The sequence below is a fragment of the Sabethes cyaneus genome, chromosome 3 (assembly GCF_943734655.1).
Source record: "Sabethes cyaneus chromosome 3, idSabCyanKW18_F2, whole genome shotgun sequence".
NCBI classification, from domain to species: Eukaryota; Metazoa; Arthropoda; class Insecta; order Diptera; family Culicidae; genus Sabethes; species Sabethes cyaneus.
In genome coordinates, this window is record NC_071355.1 from 249798562 (window position 1) to 249818342 (window position 19781).

Consider the following 19781-nt stretch of genomic DNA (forward strand, 5'->3'; position numbering starts at 1 on the left):
AATGCGGTCATTTACGATGCCCGATCAACATCATAGCTTGTTTGTATAGGACATTTACTCGATTATTCGCTGGTAAAATTATCGTAAGAAATTTTCTGAATTTAATTGAATCGACAATTGTAAGCATTTTGTTAGACTCAAAACTAAGAAAGTATTCGCGGTGAAGACTCCACATCTACATAATCGAGTCCACCCTGTAAAAACCCCCGAAAAAGAGACCAAAATTCTAAATCAAATTTAACAGAAAAAGAGGTAATGATATTCATACAAAACTATGAAGAAAAGTAAAAACCCAAATTATCCCATTTGAAGCAACATTAAAATAATATTGACAAAACTGGGGAGATATTCTAGAAAAGAAAATCCAGTCAAAGCTGAATGTGGTGTTAGAGGAACTCCATGGCTAAAGGTTACATGACGCCTTTCCCTGACCGTGAAAGCGACAGACACTCCTCAATGACGAGCACTCACCAGAGTAAACTTAAACAGGTGATAATAGCTTAAGGAACGAGATTTGTACACGTAAATCATGCTCAAAACTGCGTTTAAGACCGTTAGACACAATTAAATTTCAATAAAATTGTACACACAAGATCGAGCTAAGTTAAGTAAAATTAACATGAAATTAAGTTGGATCGAATATCAGTTAGAGGGAACTGAGATAAAGAAAGCGCTAAAGCTGCAGCTTTAGAACTTTACTTCAAACAGTTATATACGTAATTCGACTGATTGAAAATTGTTTGTCATTTGAAAAGCAATTTTTAGGACATCGATGGACGATGATTTCGCAGCAACTTTTTCATTAGCAAGAGAGGGATAATAAGTTTCAATGTATTTTTAATTAATTAGCTGACATCTAAACCAGACATTAGCCGTTGCAAATATCAATATTTTGGGTTCGTAGGCAGGGTTGCCACATGCACAGATTATTCTGTGTTTAACAGATATTTGAAAGAAATCGCCTGTACAGAATCTGTATGCACAGAATACAGATTTTCGCCAAATTACGCAGATTAAACAGATTTTTGAGCTTTTACATGAGAGTGAAAGAGACGGAAATAGTCAGCAAAATGACTCTCTATCTCTTTCACCCTCATTGTTTTGCATTGGACAGATTTTTGCACAGATATTTTTCCTCGCCGTACAGATTGTCAGATTTTTTCAACAAAAAACACAGAATTATATGTGGCATCCCTGTTCGTAGGACTGTTCTGTTCTATTCCAGTAGAGCACATGCTACATGCTAGAGCTAATGCAATTTTGCCATAATTTCGAATCGATTAAAATTTGAGCATCTCAAAAATTGACTGTTTTAAAAAAACAATGCACATCTAAACATTTGTCTTTCAGCAAACTAAAAAAGCACTACCGAAATACGTCGATGAAACTGAGTACGAATTTAGCCAATCAAAAGCAGAAAGCAATTGTCAAACATAATTTAACGCCAAGTCCCAGAAATAAATTCACTGGAAATCTCGACAGAAAACTGGCCTGTTTTCGAATCGCGGTAAAACAGCTGACTGCTCATTTGTGATTTCGTTTTCTTGGAATATGTCCGTACAATTTGCACAAGCGTGCCAGCCTGCCAAAACAAAATTGCTATTTTCACAGAAACCAATCAAGATGTGAGGTTTGCTGATCGTTTAAATTATTTTGTTTTCGTTATTTTTTTCATAACTCTCACGGATGTGTTTTTAAATAGCAATACCTGAGTTTTTTTTAATTTACAGCCATCTATTTAAAGTCTATTTAAAAAAATCTGAATTGGACTTTGAAAAGGTATGGGCTGATAAATAAAATCAAGTTCCATCCTGCGCAATTAGTCTCATTCACTTTGCAAAGGTATTTGGACTGTCTCCGAAACTACCTAATTCATCAGTAATCGAAAATAGAGCACGTTAATAGAAGTTATAAGCAAGGGGCTTTATCCACACTACGCATTACTATCAAGACATCAAGATACGCCAGATATAAGGAAAAGCTACCGTTACCTGTTCCGTAAACATGGGTCAAAAGTCGATCGAAGAAAAGTATAGGTTTTTTGGAAATGAAAAGTTATTTTTGTTATCAACAGGATTTGAACTTCTATATTATTTGATAAACAATATAGAGGTATAAATGTCTATCATAACTAGATAGCACCAATCATTGCGATTTAGTAGTATCAATACAGATAATGCTGCACACATATGAATAATACTTTCAACTTAAACAAATTCACCACATACAACCCATTTTATGTATCAGTCGTCGTCCGTCCGTTCATCTCTAATCAAATGCCATGATTTCATAAAATGGTCTCTTGAATTCAATTGCCACCACTGACTGGTCGTACGATTATCTCTCACAATAAAAGCTGCATAGCAATGATCTGGTGCCTCGATTGTTACACTGCGTTTCATTATTTGTCTCACGTTCGTATTGATTTGGTTTCTGCACTTTTTTTTGTCTTTTTGTTCATGTATACAGCGTTTTTGTTTTAACTGGAAATGGTTATACAGTAACTTTATTTAAAGTGCCAAATTTTCATTACACTTTAAAAACAAATATTGTTTGTAGTTATTGTTTTTTACCTATTTTTGTTTCTGTAACTATTTTTCCAATTCATATCTTTAATATACCTACGTTTTTACTTCGTATTTCTTACACTGGAAAAGTTGGACTTCGACTTCGTCACTCTATGCACACAACTATAAGAATATACTCCAATTTATAACCGCGCGTCGTCAACGAAGTTCACTCATTTGTACGGTATTTTCTGCCATCGAAAGGTTTCTTCTTCCTCACCTATTACTCGTTTCCGTGTAGCCAACATGAGGTTTTTCTGTAGATACTTCTTGTTTGTGTTATTACTGTCCCTCTGCCATGTACACATTACCAACAGCGAACAGAAACGACGTATAAAGGTTTATGATTTTCGAAAGCACACTTTTCTCTCTTGCTTTTCGTTTCGCTGTTTTGCTGCTGCTGCTGCCAACACTCTCGAGACACTTCGAGTTGATTCTAACCTCAAAACTCACTTTTCCAATTAAAAATGTCACCCGCATGCAATCGATTTTCTTGCCTCACGAAGGAATTTTTCTTCACTGTTGTGCACCAATATCCAAATGTGTAGAATATTTTGACAACTTACAACAACAAAAACAACTACGGTTCACACGGAATAAATTTTTACATATAACACAGTATGGTTGTTACAGAAAAAAATAAACTAGAACCCGTACACCAGCTAAAAAAGTATTAGGAAATTCTTAAACTTACATTTGCTGAATGTTACAGCGCACATCATCACCAAGCTCCCAATCGAGAAAAATCAATGATAATTTCAGACCGAGTCACCGCACTGCACGAAAACTCGATTTCACATTCGAAACAAATGATCAGATTTTTTCTTCCATTTGCCTTTTGCTCCACCATTAACATAACCGAATGATGGCGAACGAGAAGAGCACTCGACTTGTCTCATTGATTAATTTTCATCAGCACTTTTCCTATTAAAACAAGTTCGGCATCGGCCGAATTCCATCGTTCCGTAATGCAGAATCACCACGGCTATCGTTTGGTAATAGTTTCAATTAACGTCCACGAACTTTAATTCGCAAAATATGAATTCAACTTTAAACTCACAATTAAAATTAAAACATACGCCGACATCATTGTTTCTCTGTACCTCTTTGAGAGACGAGTGTGGCGAAAAAAAACTTTCAATTCAATAATTATTATCCGACCAAAGCGCTACTGCCAACGCATACTACGGACATTGGCTTACGGTGGCTGTGTTGGTGTGTCCACGGTTGAATAGAAACTTGTGGGTAGTCCGATTGAGTCTCATTGAGAAGAAGCGGCAAATGTGCGGCAGTAGTTGTAAAATGTTTGCCTCAGATGTCGGCAAATCTACGCTCACACCTACTATCAGTCATTCGCCAGGTCACCTGTGTTAGTGTGGCATTCTGTCAAACTGCTGCGTTCACTGCAGACAAGACTGACTGAATGACCCGTTCATCGCACTGACTGTTCATTCGTTCGTTACCGTCCGCCACCACAGTCACCGTCATTCTTCGTCACAGACATTTTTCGCTTTGTTGCTGGTACCTACAATCTAATGGACTAGATTTAAGTGCCCCATCTTATTGCGGCTCCAATTCCGATGGAGACAAATCGCTTCGAGAAAAATAGCCAGCCATGCTTCAGCCATTCACTTTGTTTAAAGCGCAGATTCTATTCCGAACTGTCGACAGTGCTTTGATTAGCATTCTTTCAACGTTTTCAGTATTGTTTTACTGTTGTTTTGTTTGTTGAAAATATAACTTCAAAACTAAAACTGTAAACAGGTTTGGAAGCATTGCTAAACCAGACTGTTAAAAAACGTGCGTTTCGGAAATACAACAAATAAAACTGCTAGACATGCTAGGTCTATTTGAGAAATATTGCCACCTGTAAATTTTTCTAGGAATCATATAGACCAATTTCACTACATTTAGTAGGTGACTGGCAGCATTTTGCAAATTTTTCTGCAACATCCTTTACTATCAAGACATCAACGTGGTTTAACTTCACGGATTGCAAACGCTAAACGTCATAATAGACGAGCGGGTTTCACCACTAAAACGAAAGCGTGTAACCAAATCAACCCAAATTAGATTCCAAAAGAGCAAATATTGAGTTTGTTCATCAATATGGAAACTACATATAACTAAAGAATTTATATATTTAAACATGAACCACTTGAAAAGCAGGCAGCACTATTAATTTAATTTCCAGACTTAACTTAGAAATGTGCCATTTTTCCAAAATATACTCAGAATGCTTCCAGGGTTTTTTTTATCAATTTTATCGAAGGTGATAAAGCATGCTTCGCCATGTCACTAAAGTATTGAATTTGTTGTATTTTTTCCACTATGAAGCAGTTAATTCGCAGGACGTGGAATTCAAATAGAATGAAGGAGGTAATGCAATGAACGCAAAATTTAATAGCTTGTGTTCTGAACTTCAGAGTTGCGCTTAACAAAGTCCAGAGCTGCTGTTCCCAACTTCGACGTAAATGGACGAAACAAAATAATATAACAAGGTTTTGTGGTAATATGATGTTGATTGCTTAACGGTTTTTTAATGTTTTACTATTACGTTCAAAGACCAATCGAGCGAGGAGGCAAAAAATGCCATTTTTTCTGTAATTACTTATATTTAAAGAATAGTAAAGTCATTGATACAATACCTAGCGAGAATGTTTAGCGGAGCATCTTTGCGTTTTGTAGTTTTCTTCTCTTGCTAAATTGCTTGTCGCAACGTCAGCATAATGACACTCTACTTATGCCGTATCTCCTTCCTTTCCTATTCAGTACGGATGGAACGCTAGCGGTAAGCTTTCAGCTTCTGCTGTTCATCTAGAGCATTTACAAATGTGAATGTATTGGTGCAATAGTCATTCTCAGCATGAGCAATCGAACAAATACGCAAAAGCCCCATTCGATTCCTCGGTCTTGGGCGAGCGGAGTGATATGCAGCAACTCCCTGCTCCCAATGTACTCTGCTGGGTGCAAAATGTCTACTGCCCGGTTGTCAGCAATCCATCTTCAACAATTGCTTCGGTTATCGTTAATCGCACAAAACAGTAGTGTTAAAATAAACTGTTTCTGACAATGTCGAAACGATTAATCACATAATATGATAGAAAAATAAACAATTATTTGACCATATATGATACAAAATAATTCTCAACCAATAAAATTTTTATCAGACACCTATCCTGCAGCACTGCCAGTATTGCCTTCAATTTAGATTCAGAAATAAATACATATTCAAATAAAACGAATTATTATATTGGCCATTATGCACATATGTACATCTACGGTTTTACATCACAAATACAGCCGGGGCTGTTCCTCCCGCTGCTAGACAAAGCTCCAAGCTAGGCAACCGGGGCACAACGCAAGGCAACCAAAGCTTATCCAGCGAGCGAATCGTCGTCGTCGTCGTCAGAACCGGAATCCAAAGAATGAATTAATTACTTTTTTCGCTGTTCACGATGATACGATACCGTTGTCAATGCGACGCACGGTATCTCCGCCATTGTCAGGAGAAAATGGCAGTAATTTAAAATCACACACCTATCGAATGCGAATGAGATTATAAAATGGGAATGAAATTTACTCTATAATAATCAGCACCGTTTTTTGTTTGTTTTTTCCTCATTTCGTTAATAACTTGCGTACTTGCATTCTGGTTCCCAACAGAATAATGCCAGTGACCGCCATTCTTGTTAGGTAATCAAAAAATTATTTATCCTATTTTTCGTAAAATTTACTTGAGAAAGGGAGCGGTCGTTACAAAAAAAAGTTCAATTGCTTAGCAATTAGTACTTTAATCTAGACACGTTTCTCAGCAGAAAGAAACACAAGATTCTCTACAATTGTTTCTTAATGAATTAGTAGTTGGTAGATGTCGCAAAGACTAATCCGCGATCAGTTACGAGAAATGACCATGTCAAAGTTGAAGTTCATTGTAATTTTGATTTAAGTACGTAATGCTGAAAACGTAAAAACAATAGTGATGAAACTTTAAAAAAAACGCCTAGAGAACCCTAGCGAGGTGCAAACGTGACAAAAACAGGCTATAGCTTTATACAAAACATCGAAATGTGATGTCTTGTAATAGCAGTTACGGTAATGCGTTCAAAATGTAAGATCTAATGATCTCATGATGTAATTGCCGCACCGATTTAGTGTAACGTAGTCGGATTCACATAAGTCACGATAGCAAAACTCTGAATCCTGAATCGCAATCATGTAATAATTGCGCTTACAGTCAATGATCTGCCAACAGCTAAAATGTTCAATGCAACTGGGGTTGTTATTGAATAATTTAAATCATTTTCCTCATCTATCCAATGAACCGCATGGATAAAAGGGTTTGCTCTACTTCTCCTATTAAGCATACACGGGGAAAGTAATGTAAACTGTCTTATTCATTCTCCGAAGTTATAAATATAATCGTGAACTTTAATGGGTTCAAAATTTTACGCTAGTGACCCTTCGAAATCATAAGAGTGCTCTGCAGTCATTGAACGAGACATTTCAGGTATTTAAATAAAAACTTGTCTATTCACTCGAATGTGCATAAAACTTTTGTTATCGCATACGTTGAGTTTCTTCATTACGCAATTCATTCGAAAATGGCTAGCGTGTCATCGATCAAAAGGGCTGTTTTACCGGAAAAATCAGTACTGCGTACTGGATTAGTTTCCTATGGAAATTTGCCCATTGAAAGAAATCAATGGAATAAGGAAAATAATAAAAAAGACAGTTTATAATTTTACATTATTTTTAAATGTTGGATTCAATGGGTTTAAAAGTATAGCAGAAGCTAAAACTAATCAGAAAGTAAACAAAAATGTATCCCTTCTCTATCATCTTTCTCTTTTACTTTCACTCTTTCATACAATTGTTATAAAACAACTACAGAAAAAGTAAAATCAGAAAAGTTCGACCACATCACTAGGGAGATACAAACACAACACTATAAAAAGTTACTTCATGGAACTAATGATACTGATTTTCATTCGCTACCGCTTTTTTACTCTAATAAAAATGCATAACAAAAAATAATTTTGGCCAACTTTGCGGCTTCAACTCCTATGTCCATGGTCTAGTCTAGAGGATTAACGAGCGAGAACGGAGAGCAGTGGGCAGAGTTTTGTGACAGCACAAGATCACTTGGGTTTTCCGGGATAACTGGAGCCCAACAAAAGCAGCACCGATATCGTATCGGACCTGGTATGGTGTACTGTGACGGAAAGAAAATTTCGGATGCAGTTGCCGTTACGACGTCGACCTGCAGGAAAATCATGCGGCGAAAGACGCTTTCGACAAACAATTAGCATCCCGAGCCACAGAAATTCCACCTGGCTGAACGCTTTTTTCACAATGAGTGTGCGGTGGTCGGAAGAAATGGATCTCGGATCGTGGAAATCTGGATCGTTTAGCTAAGATAATCCAATCAAAAAAACTAGATTTTTCGGCTGTACCGTAATTCGGGGGCAAAATGGTCCCGTCTTTCGGGAAATTTTATAATATTCCCATTATTATAAGTTTTTGACGTAGGACTACGTCTTACGGCAAGTTTTGAGATAGGGTGTCATTCCAAAAAATCGAAAAATGCTAGCGTCACGAAAAATGAAAGGTTTTGAGCGCTAATAGCTCAGCGGTTTTCCGATCGATTTTCAATATTCTTATACCAATCGATCGGAAAATCTTCTAAGAATTGACCCAAATGAAGAAAAGTATGGATTCTTGATGTTGAACTATTAAAAAATTGAAAATAATGAACCTATGTTTTACCAGAATTCTCGCTTCGTGATTGGTTGGAAGATTTTTTACGATGATCTAAACCTATACCAATTTGATATCCGTGCTTGGGAAGCAAGCCAAAACAAGTGACAAAGTTTCCTCATTTTAACAAGATTTCTTAACAATGCGGTTCAACCTAGACCATTTTGATGTCCTTGCTTGGGAAGTACGCCAGAGAGAGTGACAAAGCCCCCTCGTGACAACAGATTTCTTACGAATGCGATTAAACCTAGTCCAATTTGATGTCTGTGTTAGGGAAGTGTGCCAGAAAAATGACACAAGTTCGTTGTCCCAACAGATCGCAAATTCTTTACTGCGAGACTATTAAACCTCGGCGAATTTGATATCTGTGTTGGAAAAATGTGCTACAGCTGTAGTATTCGGTTATAATACGACTCTGTATGAATACGCATGCTTGCCGTTTCATTAGAAGTGAATTAGTGAAAAGATGTGCTGTTGATAAAATAGGATTGAATTGGTAAAATCCCTTCAACGTGGGAAACCATGGACAATAAAAACAATCTTTAATTTCAGTAAGGTAGCAGGAAAGCAATAGTTTGTGTTCTTGATTTTGTTAAATTGTTTTCAAATGCACAATCTTTTGAGAATTGAACGTATGCAATGTTACTATTTTGATAAATGTTACATACAACGCATGTAGCATGTATATATGTTGCATATAGCATGTATACATGAAGAATAGAATGATTACAAGCATGAATAGCATGTCTATCACTACAAAGAGACTTACGTAGTCCTACGTCACCTATATATGCGGTCGTGTCTTGTACACAACCCCTCTGATTTTTTTCTTGCTCTATTATTTTTAAGACTAGTACTGATGATAAGGACAAAAAGTGTAATGGAAATCTCTGTCGAAATATTTTGTTTAGCATTAGCTTGAAAATGTTTTGCTGCAAAATTTCAAAACATCGTTTTGGGGTGAAATTGATCAATCCATTTTTTCATCGTTTCTTATTGTAATATATATACTCAAATCACGTTTTACGTTCACTATTGGGGGAACGTCAAAAATCGGTCGTTGAAAACAGATTCAAATTTTGGACGTAAAACGAGAAGACGTTAATTCAAATTTCGGACGTCAAAAGTGGGCATAAAACGAAATCACGTAAAATGAATGGACGTAAAAAGAGATGCTAGTGTACTACAATGCACAGAAAATGATTAATTTCTTTAGTAATGGTAGTTCAAAACAAAATTTAAAAGTTGTGTCCTCAAATAAAACATATTTTTACTTCACACATATGTTATTCTTGTTGACTTTTTCGGTGAGAAAGAAGAACTAAAATGTTTTCAGCGCAGATTTCGACTTACTACACTTCAGTCATTTACTGGGCGTTGAACATCTATTCTCACTACCTCGTCGTTTATAACTTATAAACACTTTTAGGTAAATTGTACATTGGTCGGTCTGTTAAGTCAGTGCGAACCAAGTGACAAAATTTTGATTTCGCGAAAAATGAGTTGAAAGTTTGCTCCTCTGTATGGTATGCATAATTTAGTGGTTCGAAAACATCTACTATCTCAGTCTGTTTGCAACATTTACGTAATCTGATTATAGTAAAATGTAGCTTAGGAAGGGACCCCATGGCCTAGCAGAGCTGAGTGAAAAGGGGAGCTGTTTACTGAGTTTTGTAGTAAGAAAAACGAGGCCATTGGTGGATCGATATTTTCCCATAGACCAGCACATAAAGTCAAATGGGTTTCCTGTGACGGTTGAATAGAAATCCAAATTGAGCATATCTGCATCAGCCGAAAATGGAGGAGTCTTCTATTTAAAGATACACACGCAAAAAGGGCAGCGCCGATATTGCATTTGACCGTCGCCTTGTTATTGCTGAGATACGCTGCCCAGGTAACCAATAAGCATTACCATAAGCAGTAAATCAAGCGCTTATTATTAGCATATCTGGCGTTTTATACAGCACGCTGCTATATATTAACTTTTTGACTGCGTAGTTGTTGTAAATTGGCATGCAAAATTCTATTTTGAATCTTCTTGTCAGTAATCAGCTGGTAACAAGCATTGTCAGCATCATAAGAGGGTTAGCAGTAAAGTAGCTGTGTATTTTGCCAAAGTAAGCATTTAAGTAGCAATTAACGTGACTTAAATGCTTATTGGCTTGCATGTAAATAGCATTGGTAATGCTTATTGGTTACCTGGGTGGTGAGTCCTACGTGTCCAATGACGAGAGGAGAAAGTTGGTTGTTCGTCCACTGACTAGAGAATCCTGAGGTGAAAACGGCCTTTATCGAACAACTTGAATCATGAGCCTCGGAGTTGCTAACTGGTGGAACCGTCGAAGTGCACTGGACCGACATTAAGAACACCGGTGACGAAACCCTCCGCAAAGTGCGCTGCGGGCGGAGGGAATGGATGAAATTTGGAGAACGATCGACGAGCGAAGTAAGGCGAAAGCCAGCATTGAACGAGCGCGAACCAGAACGGTTTAGAGCTACCTGTCAAAGATATACCGAACTGGAAAGGGCTGTTGAACAAACCTGTAGACTGGATAAGAGAGCCTGGACTAACTCCCCAACCGCAGAAGGAGAAACCACCGCCACCAGCGGTGATATCCGTTTGTTGTACGACATTTCTCGCCACCTTAGCAGTGCTGATGAATAATAAGGTGCCACTGAAGCCACAGAGCTGATGAGCTACAGAGTAGCTAAAGCGATGGACTGAACAATTTGAACAACTCTTACGAGTTTGTTTCAAATGTCAGGCCAGTTAAAAGACTGACTGATAGACCAAGACTTGATAGACTGCAATTCAGGCAAAATGTTAAAAGCTGACCCATTTGGATGTGGGGCATATTGGTCAGTTCCTAAAAAAGGAGACCTGACTGAATGCGGTAACTGATGTGTCATCACATCAGCGTTGTTGGATTACGTGCTGGCCCATCGTGTGTAGACCATATCACAACACTCCACGTTATATTGGAGCAGATCAACGAATTTCAAGACTCTCTTCTGTTGGCGTTCGTTGACATTAAAAAAGCGTTTGACCGACTCAAACCCGAAAACATCTGTGGCGCACTTCGGCGTAGACGAGTTCCAGATAAACTAGTCTATCTCATCGAGGCTCAGTACGTGGCATTTTCGTACTGTAATCCGATCCTGTAATGGTTACTGCTGGTGTGAGACAGGACTGCGTATTATCACCGTTGCTGTTTCTCATGGGCGAGATGATTGGACCGATTGACAGTGGACATAGTTCAAAATTGCCTTGGAATCCTCTAATGATAGAACAACAAAATACTTCGACCTATCCAACGACGTTGTCCTGCTCGCACAATGATATGCAGCGTAATTAGGATGAGAGTTCCTAGGCAGGCAGTAGGTCTTACAGGCAATGTAACATACAAAAACTAAATCTATGGTAGTGAACACTGACAACCCCACCAATTTCACAGTAGCGGAACAACAAGCTGAGCGGGTGGACGCCTTTCAATATCCTTGGTAGCCAGACAACGCCCGATGGTGATACCAAGACTGGTAAAGCCACGCGAATCAGGAAGGCCAGGGGTGCCTTTGCAGGTCAGCGAAACATTTAGCGCTTAAACCAGATCACTCTACAAGAGAAAACCCGAATGTTCAGGTAAAACGTTAAATCCGTACGTGTCTGCGAAATGTGGTGCGTTTCAACGGAGGCAACACAAAAATTACCTGTATTTATTAACAGGTGCTTGCGTCAGAGCATTCGTGCCTGGTGGCATGACAACTGGACGTCCAATAAGGAATTTCATCGTCGATGCCATCAACATGGCAACAGAAATTCGTGAACGTAGGAGCAAATGAATCGGACACATCTCGAGGAAAGGAGAGAACGAGATCTGCAGAAAAGCATTCGATTGAAGGTTGTTGAAGAGGCTCATGACGCGACGCACCTTAGCCAACGACATCCTGGTTTTTGACAAGAACCTGTCCTGGTGACAGATGAAAGCCACGGCAGAAGAAATCTTTGATTCTGCCGGACCGGCGGACAAGGACATAAAGTAAGCTCGTCCAGATAATTATTGTTCATGTAAAACAAACCTTGAGCCTCGGTTGAGTGTACCTTCATGAAAAAAATGATGTCGGCAGCTTAATAATTTTTACGATATTGGCCGTTAGGGGGTTCTATAGGTTTACACCGCCATTGTACGACCTAGGATAACTTATGACTACGCTGGTACGGTGGCCAAAAATTAAAGAAGCTACAGCTTTTAACAAGTTGAACAAACGGCTATCCTCCACTTGCGACCTCTGAATCAACATGTTCAGTTAGAGGTTAAGAAGGGCGCTCTAACACTTAAACGATAAAAAATATTTGATTTATACTTAAATACTTAAAACCGACCACTTGAGTATTCTGAATCTTCTACCTGTTGGTCCAACTGCGAAAATAAACAGTGATTGGATGGAACCTAGAACCAACTACGACATCCCATGCACGGTGAATGAACCTTCACGTTCAGTATGGGACGACGGGGGACCTAGTGTTTGCAGTGGTTCAATCAAGTTCTATACCGCCGAATCTAAAATGGGAATTAGAACAGATGCTGGAGTGTACGGCCCCAGATTGTGTCACTAACTCTGCATTTATTGGTCCAGATCCATTCTGCAGAATCTCTGATTGTGTGCGAAGTGAGCTGAAATAATGGAAAAGCCGACAAATCATGGCCAATCGGATGGCCGTACAATCGCTAAACCAATCAAAAAAGTTTATAACATCGAGTATTGAAATTACTCAAAAGCTTCTGTGTCTTAATATGAGAGATCTCAGCACGTTTAGCGGCCTTATAACAGGAGTCCGAGCAAATATCGTCTTCAAAATCTTGTTGTTGTACAAGATGATGGCTGTCGCTTCTGCAATTATACTGAGAGCGAAACCTCGAAATACAAAAAGCCCCTATTAGAGCCTACAGAGGTCTGGCTTGTGTCGCCGATTAGGGTAACTAGGTTTATAAACCAAGTCGTTCCTGATTGGCACCTTTCTCGTCCCAGCTTCACATGAAATTATATTTTTTTGAATTTTGTTTCTGAGTTATGGCTGACAAACTAACGACAGATTGTGTGCAGTCGTTAATCGGATTTTAAATTTTCTTTGGGCACAGAGCAAAAAATATTTTGAAAAAGCAGCGAAAAGCAGATAATTCCCCTTGAAGTTTTCTAGAAAAATAGGAAACCCTGGAGTTTTTAAATACTATTTTCGTTCATAAGTTAATTAACTATCTCTGTGTACAAAATTTTATGAAATTTCAAGATCTTTCGATCTGTTTTTGTACGATAGTTTTGAAAAGACCAAAGGCCCAAAAATAATATTTTTGTGATAGAATTATACACATTATACAGTATGTTTTAGATAAATTTTGTTTGGGTCAGATTGTTTTGATGTTTTACAATATTGTTCTGGCAACACTGGTGAGCCCCTCGCGCAGCGAACTTAAGTTGACCGCCATGGTAGTTGACAGACGGATGGTTGTCAGAAAAATAAACAAGTGAGAATGAGAAGAAAATAAACAGTGGAGAGAAGAATAGTTGTGGAAAATTGAAGGTCATCCTAGATAGTTGAAGTTAAAATGGTTAATAGTGAAATTTAAAGCTAGTCGGAAGGTTTAGTTTAGAAAGCTGAAAGTTGAGAAGATTTCTCGATTGAGTTGGAAGATAGCGCGAAAAAGGATAGCTGTGTAGTGATAAGAAAGTGTTTGCGGGAGGAAATATTGTTTCGAGTAAGTCGAATGTAAACAATGTTATACCTAGTAGTGATGAAAACTATTGATTTAAAACTATAGGCACGAGCACAAGTACGAGTGAAGGTACGGATAGCTAGAAACGAAAAGGCAGAGATACAAATACTGCAAAATAGTGGAACAGTAAGTAGATAATAACGAATTATGATAACAAATGAAACTAAAAGCGGAAAAACGTTATTAGGGTGATTCAACTTGAAAGGCGAAACAGAAAATTAAAAGTAAAGAAGTTCGCACAGAAAAGGCAGATAGAAAACAATAATGTAAGTAAGAAATTAAATCATAACAACAAAATAACACTAATGGTGAAAATATATTTTTAGTTTTGATCGACGCTAAAAAGGCTCGAATTGCAAAGATCGTTTTTTTATATCTGCTGCGTAACAACCAATATTTAAAATAAACTTGTTCTAGCTAAATGGAACTGATAGTTAGGAACCAATTTTTCGATTAATCTAAACAAATATGAATTGTTTTATTACACAGCAAACTGCTCATATGATTTCTTGTTCCCCTCCTAAAGAAGGCAAGACATGAAGTACATGATTTTTGTCAGAGTAACACTGGAAAGAATTGGTTTATGTAAGACTGAATCTCCTTCAAAGTTCGTTGTTATATCCGAAATATTTATTACAATTCCTAGTATCACTAGAGAACCTGTTTTCAATATCCGATATCCACCTGTCGGTTACACGGCTTTGCATCATTGCGCACATCGCACTTGTTTGGTTAGTTGAACTATTTATCTAGTTGGCTCTTGCCTAAACTATATGTGTATCTAGCTTTTTTTTAATGCTTTTCCAATGGAACTGTCCTCCTAAAGAATACTGATTGTCATGCTACATAAAAAGAAACATTCCCAACTATGTTGAATTCTCTATCGTTGGTTTTATGTACCTATGTAGAACAAGCAAAAACTATTAACTGAGCTAATACTGCATTGTTTTGAGGCCTCTTGGGTAAATTTGAAAACCATCGTACTCTAGCTGATCGTCATCAAATTTAATTGGATGTTAATACTTAGTAAGACAGAAGTCTTAGTTCTATCGTACAATTTATTTTAATAAATGCAGCTACCTATATCTTCAACCTCCGCTTGGTTTTCCGTCAAAATTTCTTTTGCTTAAGACTTCTTTTTCAAACAGTTCATATTTAATATCTTTTTTTGCTCTTTTTTTAACTTAGTTTATAGTATAGTTTGCGTATAGTATTAACAATGTATCTGTCAATGTGAAGTGAATAATGTAACTCTACTTTGTGATATAAATAGCTATAAGTATCGAATGTTTCTTATCATAGTTTATAATTTTCGTATATTTTTTTATGTATACAATTTAGTTGACAGTCAATCCGAGCCAAAGGTAAAAATATTCCGGCGATTTTTGACATTTACTGAGATTGAAATACTCGGGTTAGGTACCCGAAAGTTGATATTTTTGCATTATTTTAGGTCACAAAAAATTGCAAGAAAGTGATTACTTACCGGCAAAAACTAACAGCAATATTCACTTTTCAACCTGTGTTCCTTTACTTTCACTTCTTAAAGTTAAAAACTTTATTTTCTTTTGATAAAATGTTCCTCACCTTTATCAACATCTTTTCAGAAATTTCCGTCACCAGCTCAATGTCCCATTTTTACAAGTCGCGAAAAATCCAACAAAAAATACGTTGAAACAAAATTAGTCCTAACTTTTTTGATCAATAAGGATTGAACATAAAGTATAGTAAAAAAAATGCGATTAAATTAATGCTCCTGTCGCTTCTTCACATTCTTCGCTCTCTTCTCTCAATCACTTCATCACTCTCTCAGAGGGATGTACTTTTTCATTCTTCTTTCATTTTTCGCTACGAACCCGAAGCCTTAGCGCAGCAGGAAAAAAAAACTTTTCTTCGTAACTTTCATGCACACTTTTCGGCCCAAAAACGGTTCAATTCATGACAAAAACAATATCAAACTGTTCCACTAGACTTCCGCCGAAAGTTAACACCATTTTCGACCAGTTTTGCAACGTTTTTCCGGCATAATTTTCTGGTTAGACGGGAAAAGCTACGCACCATTATAAAACACCTCCATTTTGTTTCACACACATACTGGATTTCCCTTTGGTTTTGGTCTCTGCTCTGTCGCGGCTGGCCTCAGCAAGAATGAATCGACGAAAGTGCACACACACTCGCACACCATCATCACATCAGTCAAGTGTTTAGTCGATTCACAGATTCCCGACACTGAAAACGCCTGTCATTTTGACGATTTTGGGGTGTACACGCAAAAAACAGCACACTCTTGTAAAATGTTTTGTACATGACATGAATCCGCTCTACTGGTGCAGGCAGAAAATCTACTGGGTTACCTGACTCATAACGCACCCCTATTTCCGAAATTCTAAAATCTCTCATGCTTTTATTTTTGGAGTAAACATGTAATTTCTTATGTGATATAGTTGACATGTGTATGCTCTATTCGAATTTATGATCAATTAAACGAAAAACCATAAAGTTTGTGATTTACGAGACCCTCCCCCATATATAACGTATATTCGTTATGAGTCAGGTAAAACGGAAAACCAATATTATTAATTTTACACAAAATCGTACAGAATGAATATACTTATAGATTATTGGCAAATTCATAGAATAACCTTGCAGACATACCAGAAAATGAAATTAGATACAGTCAACTTTCGCTAATTGCACTAAACTCTTAGCTCACTTAGTGAAAGACTTTCGTTAATTGGGCTGAGCTGTCGAACCCGAGGGCTACATCGATTGTTTTTGTCGAAATCGTCGCAGAAAGGTTTATAAAAATATATACCCTTCTTAAACACGGAATCAAAGTTAAACCTAATCTTTTCGTTGTTGAAATTTATTTCTAGATTGTTTTACAAGTAAAAAGTAGAATTTCATACGACAATGTTAACATATATTGACATTTTCAACTGTTTCGCCGTGATGCTAATGATTGGCACGGTCAAGCTTAAAAATGATCAGATAACGATATGATGCAAGTGTGTTCCATTTAATGAATTATAATATTTTCTATATGAATAATTTTCTGCATTTGAAATAATGCATTCAAGAGCCCACAGAAGAAAAAAATACACCGTCAGAAATGACATTTGACTTCGTTTAGATGGGCTATAGCCCAATTAACGGGAGCCCGATTAAAACGTAGCCCACTTAAAGATAGCCCAATGAACGAAAGTTGACTGTATATGTATATAGCATTAGTGTAAACCAAGGAAAAAAAGCACGGTATTAAGGTTCAAACACGCGTTATAGGTTTCTGGGATTTCAAAAGCAATTTTATGCCTAAATTAAGAGATACCCAGGATACCAATAAGCATTCAAGTCACCTTCTTAAATGCCAAAAGCAAATGCCTGTAATTTCGTTAATTTGACATTAAGGCTTCAGCCATCGAATACAGATAAAATTCTATACATTAAAATGTGCCTTTCAAAAACGCACGTAAAGCAAACCCTTTAGTTCTTTCTTTTTCATATTATATATTCACGTTATAAAATGAAACTAGAGGTAGATGGTCCACTATTGGTATACATACCCAAGTTAATAGACATTTTCTCTGTTATAAAATCACGCATATAATTTTGGCATCTCATTACCATGCACTCTATATTTATCATATAGAGCTTAGCAATTTATCATATCGAGCTTAGCAATTTTCGAAGGTGGCTCTTCCGTTTGTAAATGATCGGAATCATTTCCGTCGCTTTCTTCCTCATCATCAGTGGATGGTTCCTCAATTTCCGATTCTGAATAGTCGTCACTGTCGATTGCGTTTTGACGATAGGTCACAACCAGTCCTGCTTTACCGTGCCGTCGTGCCTCCGCTGCAATCAATAGTTTTCTCGGTGCGCCAAGGATTGCATACTTCGATTGCTCTTCGCTAAGCCCAAATATTAGACCACTGTAAAAAGAAGCAACATATGATTCGGAACTCTACTAGAAAACAAAACTACCTACAGATTAGCAACGTCGTACGGGCCCCTTACTTGAAACCGATGGCGAGCTTCGCTGGAAATAATTACATTTTTCGATTTCCCATACGAATGATATCGATGGGCCCTACTAATGGTGCCTTTCCGATCGTTGGAACTTGCGATGGCCGGAGCGTATTTGATCTCGAACATAATGTTGCGGCTCACAGCCAAAAAGTAATACTTTCGACTCAGCTTCCCCCGAACGGTATCCAAATTGTAGGAGATTATATCACATGGCATCGTTTGGCAGGCATGCTGGAAAGCATCTTCCGTTGCCGGGATTACGGACACCAGATTATACTGTCGCATGTTGGCGGATCGATTCGTGATCAACGTTACGCTCGCTTCGGCGTAGATTATTGTCAAACGGTTGAGCAAACGTAGGTGACCTTTTAAACTTTTCTGCAATGAAAATTAACTCGTTAACTTTGAGTATGGGTTATTTGAATAAACTTACACTAAATTGACTCAGATCTGCCGCAGCAGGAATCGGATCATTATTTTTCTCTCCTGGGTTATTGATATGGTCATATATCTGCTCGATTGCAACATTTTTGTATCCTACTGTAAAAAAAGATCAGTACAAAACGTACAAAAGGTCAACAAAAACTTCATGTACTTACATTCTTGAAGTTCCTTCAAAGTTTCCAACATATCTTTATTGGAACTAGATAACGGAATACACAGATCACAAAATCCGGTAAATTTATTCATTTTTTCCAGTTAGCACTCGATACACTTAACAATTTTTACTTGATAACTTCAGGGAAAAAACGGGAAAAACGGCAAGAATGAAATTATAACCGGTAGGTAATACAATTTGTTTACAATAAACTCACAGCATTTAGCACGTGCAGGTAGGAGAGATGTGAGCAGTGCCCAGTATTTCCCGCAGTGCTACCAGTATTTCTGGTAGTTCTGGTAAATTGACCTATGTGACAATGAGAGATTTTCTTGGCGTCTCCTTTCTTCCGCTTTTAACGGCTACATAAATGCATCTCATTGTCACATAGGTCTATTTGAATAATTACCCGAGAAATTGAAAAATTACTTACTGCACCGTTCTACCGAACGAAAGCGGCATATGACGTTAAGACTTTGTTGACTTTGCCACCTCCAAGAACATGAACATACATAGTACCTTTTTCCAGCAGATCCGTCACCATCGGTACATCTGGAGATCACCCAACCAGACTAAATAACAAATCGCCCACGTTCTGATACTGATAGTCGACACTTTTTAGACATTATCGAGGCGCTAACATTGATTCAGACCACTACATAGTAATGGTTAAGATATGTTAAAAACTATATGCTGTGAGCCTCCCAGCTGGCTTCGAGGTATGACGCTGGCCTAATAAGCCAGTCGTCGTATGTTCGAATCTCGACTGGGAGAGGCTGTTTGAGTCGATAGGATCGTGGCAATTGGCCCTGCAATTGTCCTACACTCTAACAGCTGGCTGCGAAGTCTGTCGTATAAAAACAGAAGATCAAGTTTCGATAACGGAATGTAGCACCTAGGCTTTGCTTGGCTTTGTGAACAACATACGATACCGGCGCCCGCCACGGTATAATCTAGCGCGACTGAAGCAACCGGATGTCGCCGAAGACTACGCGTTATCTCTCGAAACCGCGCTGCCGGACGAGGGTGAGCTGGATGAAGCCCCTGTTGAGGACTGTT

General features: G+C 37.8%; 2 protein-coding genes across 4 annotated transcripts in view; both read right to left on the minus strand.

Moving 5' to 3' along the window:
- LOC128743049 (uncharacterized) overlaps positions 1-16147 on the minus strand; it is a 62900-nt gene extending 46753 nt beyond the window's left edge. For all 3 annotated transcript variants that reach the window (XM_053839561.1, XM_053839562.1, XM_053839559.1), the window contains exon 1: positions 15585-16147. The gene's annotated coding sequence lies outside the window, so the exon portion shown is untranslated. The remainder of the gene's footprint in view (positions 1-15584) is intronic.
- Positions 16148-17715: 1568 nt separating this feature from the next.
- LOC128743481 (ribonuclease P protein subunit p30) lies at positions 17716-18814 on the minus strand. Its single transcript, XM_053840072.1, has 4 exons — positions 18724-18814; positions 18558-18664; positions 18084-18502; positions 17716-18027 (listed from the first exon to the last, which is right to left on the minus strand). The coding sequence occupies exons 1-4, from the start codon at positions 18812-18814 to the stop codon at positions 17751-17753; spliced, it is 894 nt and encodes a 297-aa protein (XP_053696047.1). The 3' UTR covers positions 17716-17750.
- Between the last annotated feature and the right edge of the window lie 967 nt (positions 18815-19781).

Coding starts and splice junctions, on each gene's coding strand:
- LOC128743481 (XM_053840072.1), bottom strand. CDS start 18,814: ATGAATAAATTTACCGGATTTTGTGATCTGTGTATTCCGTTATCTAGT. Junction 18,665..18,723: donor TTTGAAGGAACTTCAAGAAT/GTAAGTACATGA, acceptor CTTTTTTTACAG/TAGGATACAAAAATGTTGCA. Junction 18,503..18,557: donor CAGATCTGAGTCAATTTAGT/GTAAGTTTATTC, acceptor TTTTCATTGCAG/AAAAGTTTAAAAGGTCACCT.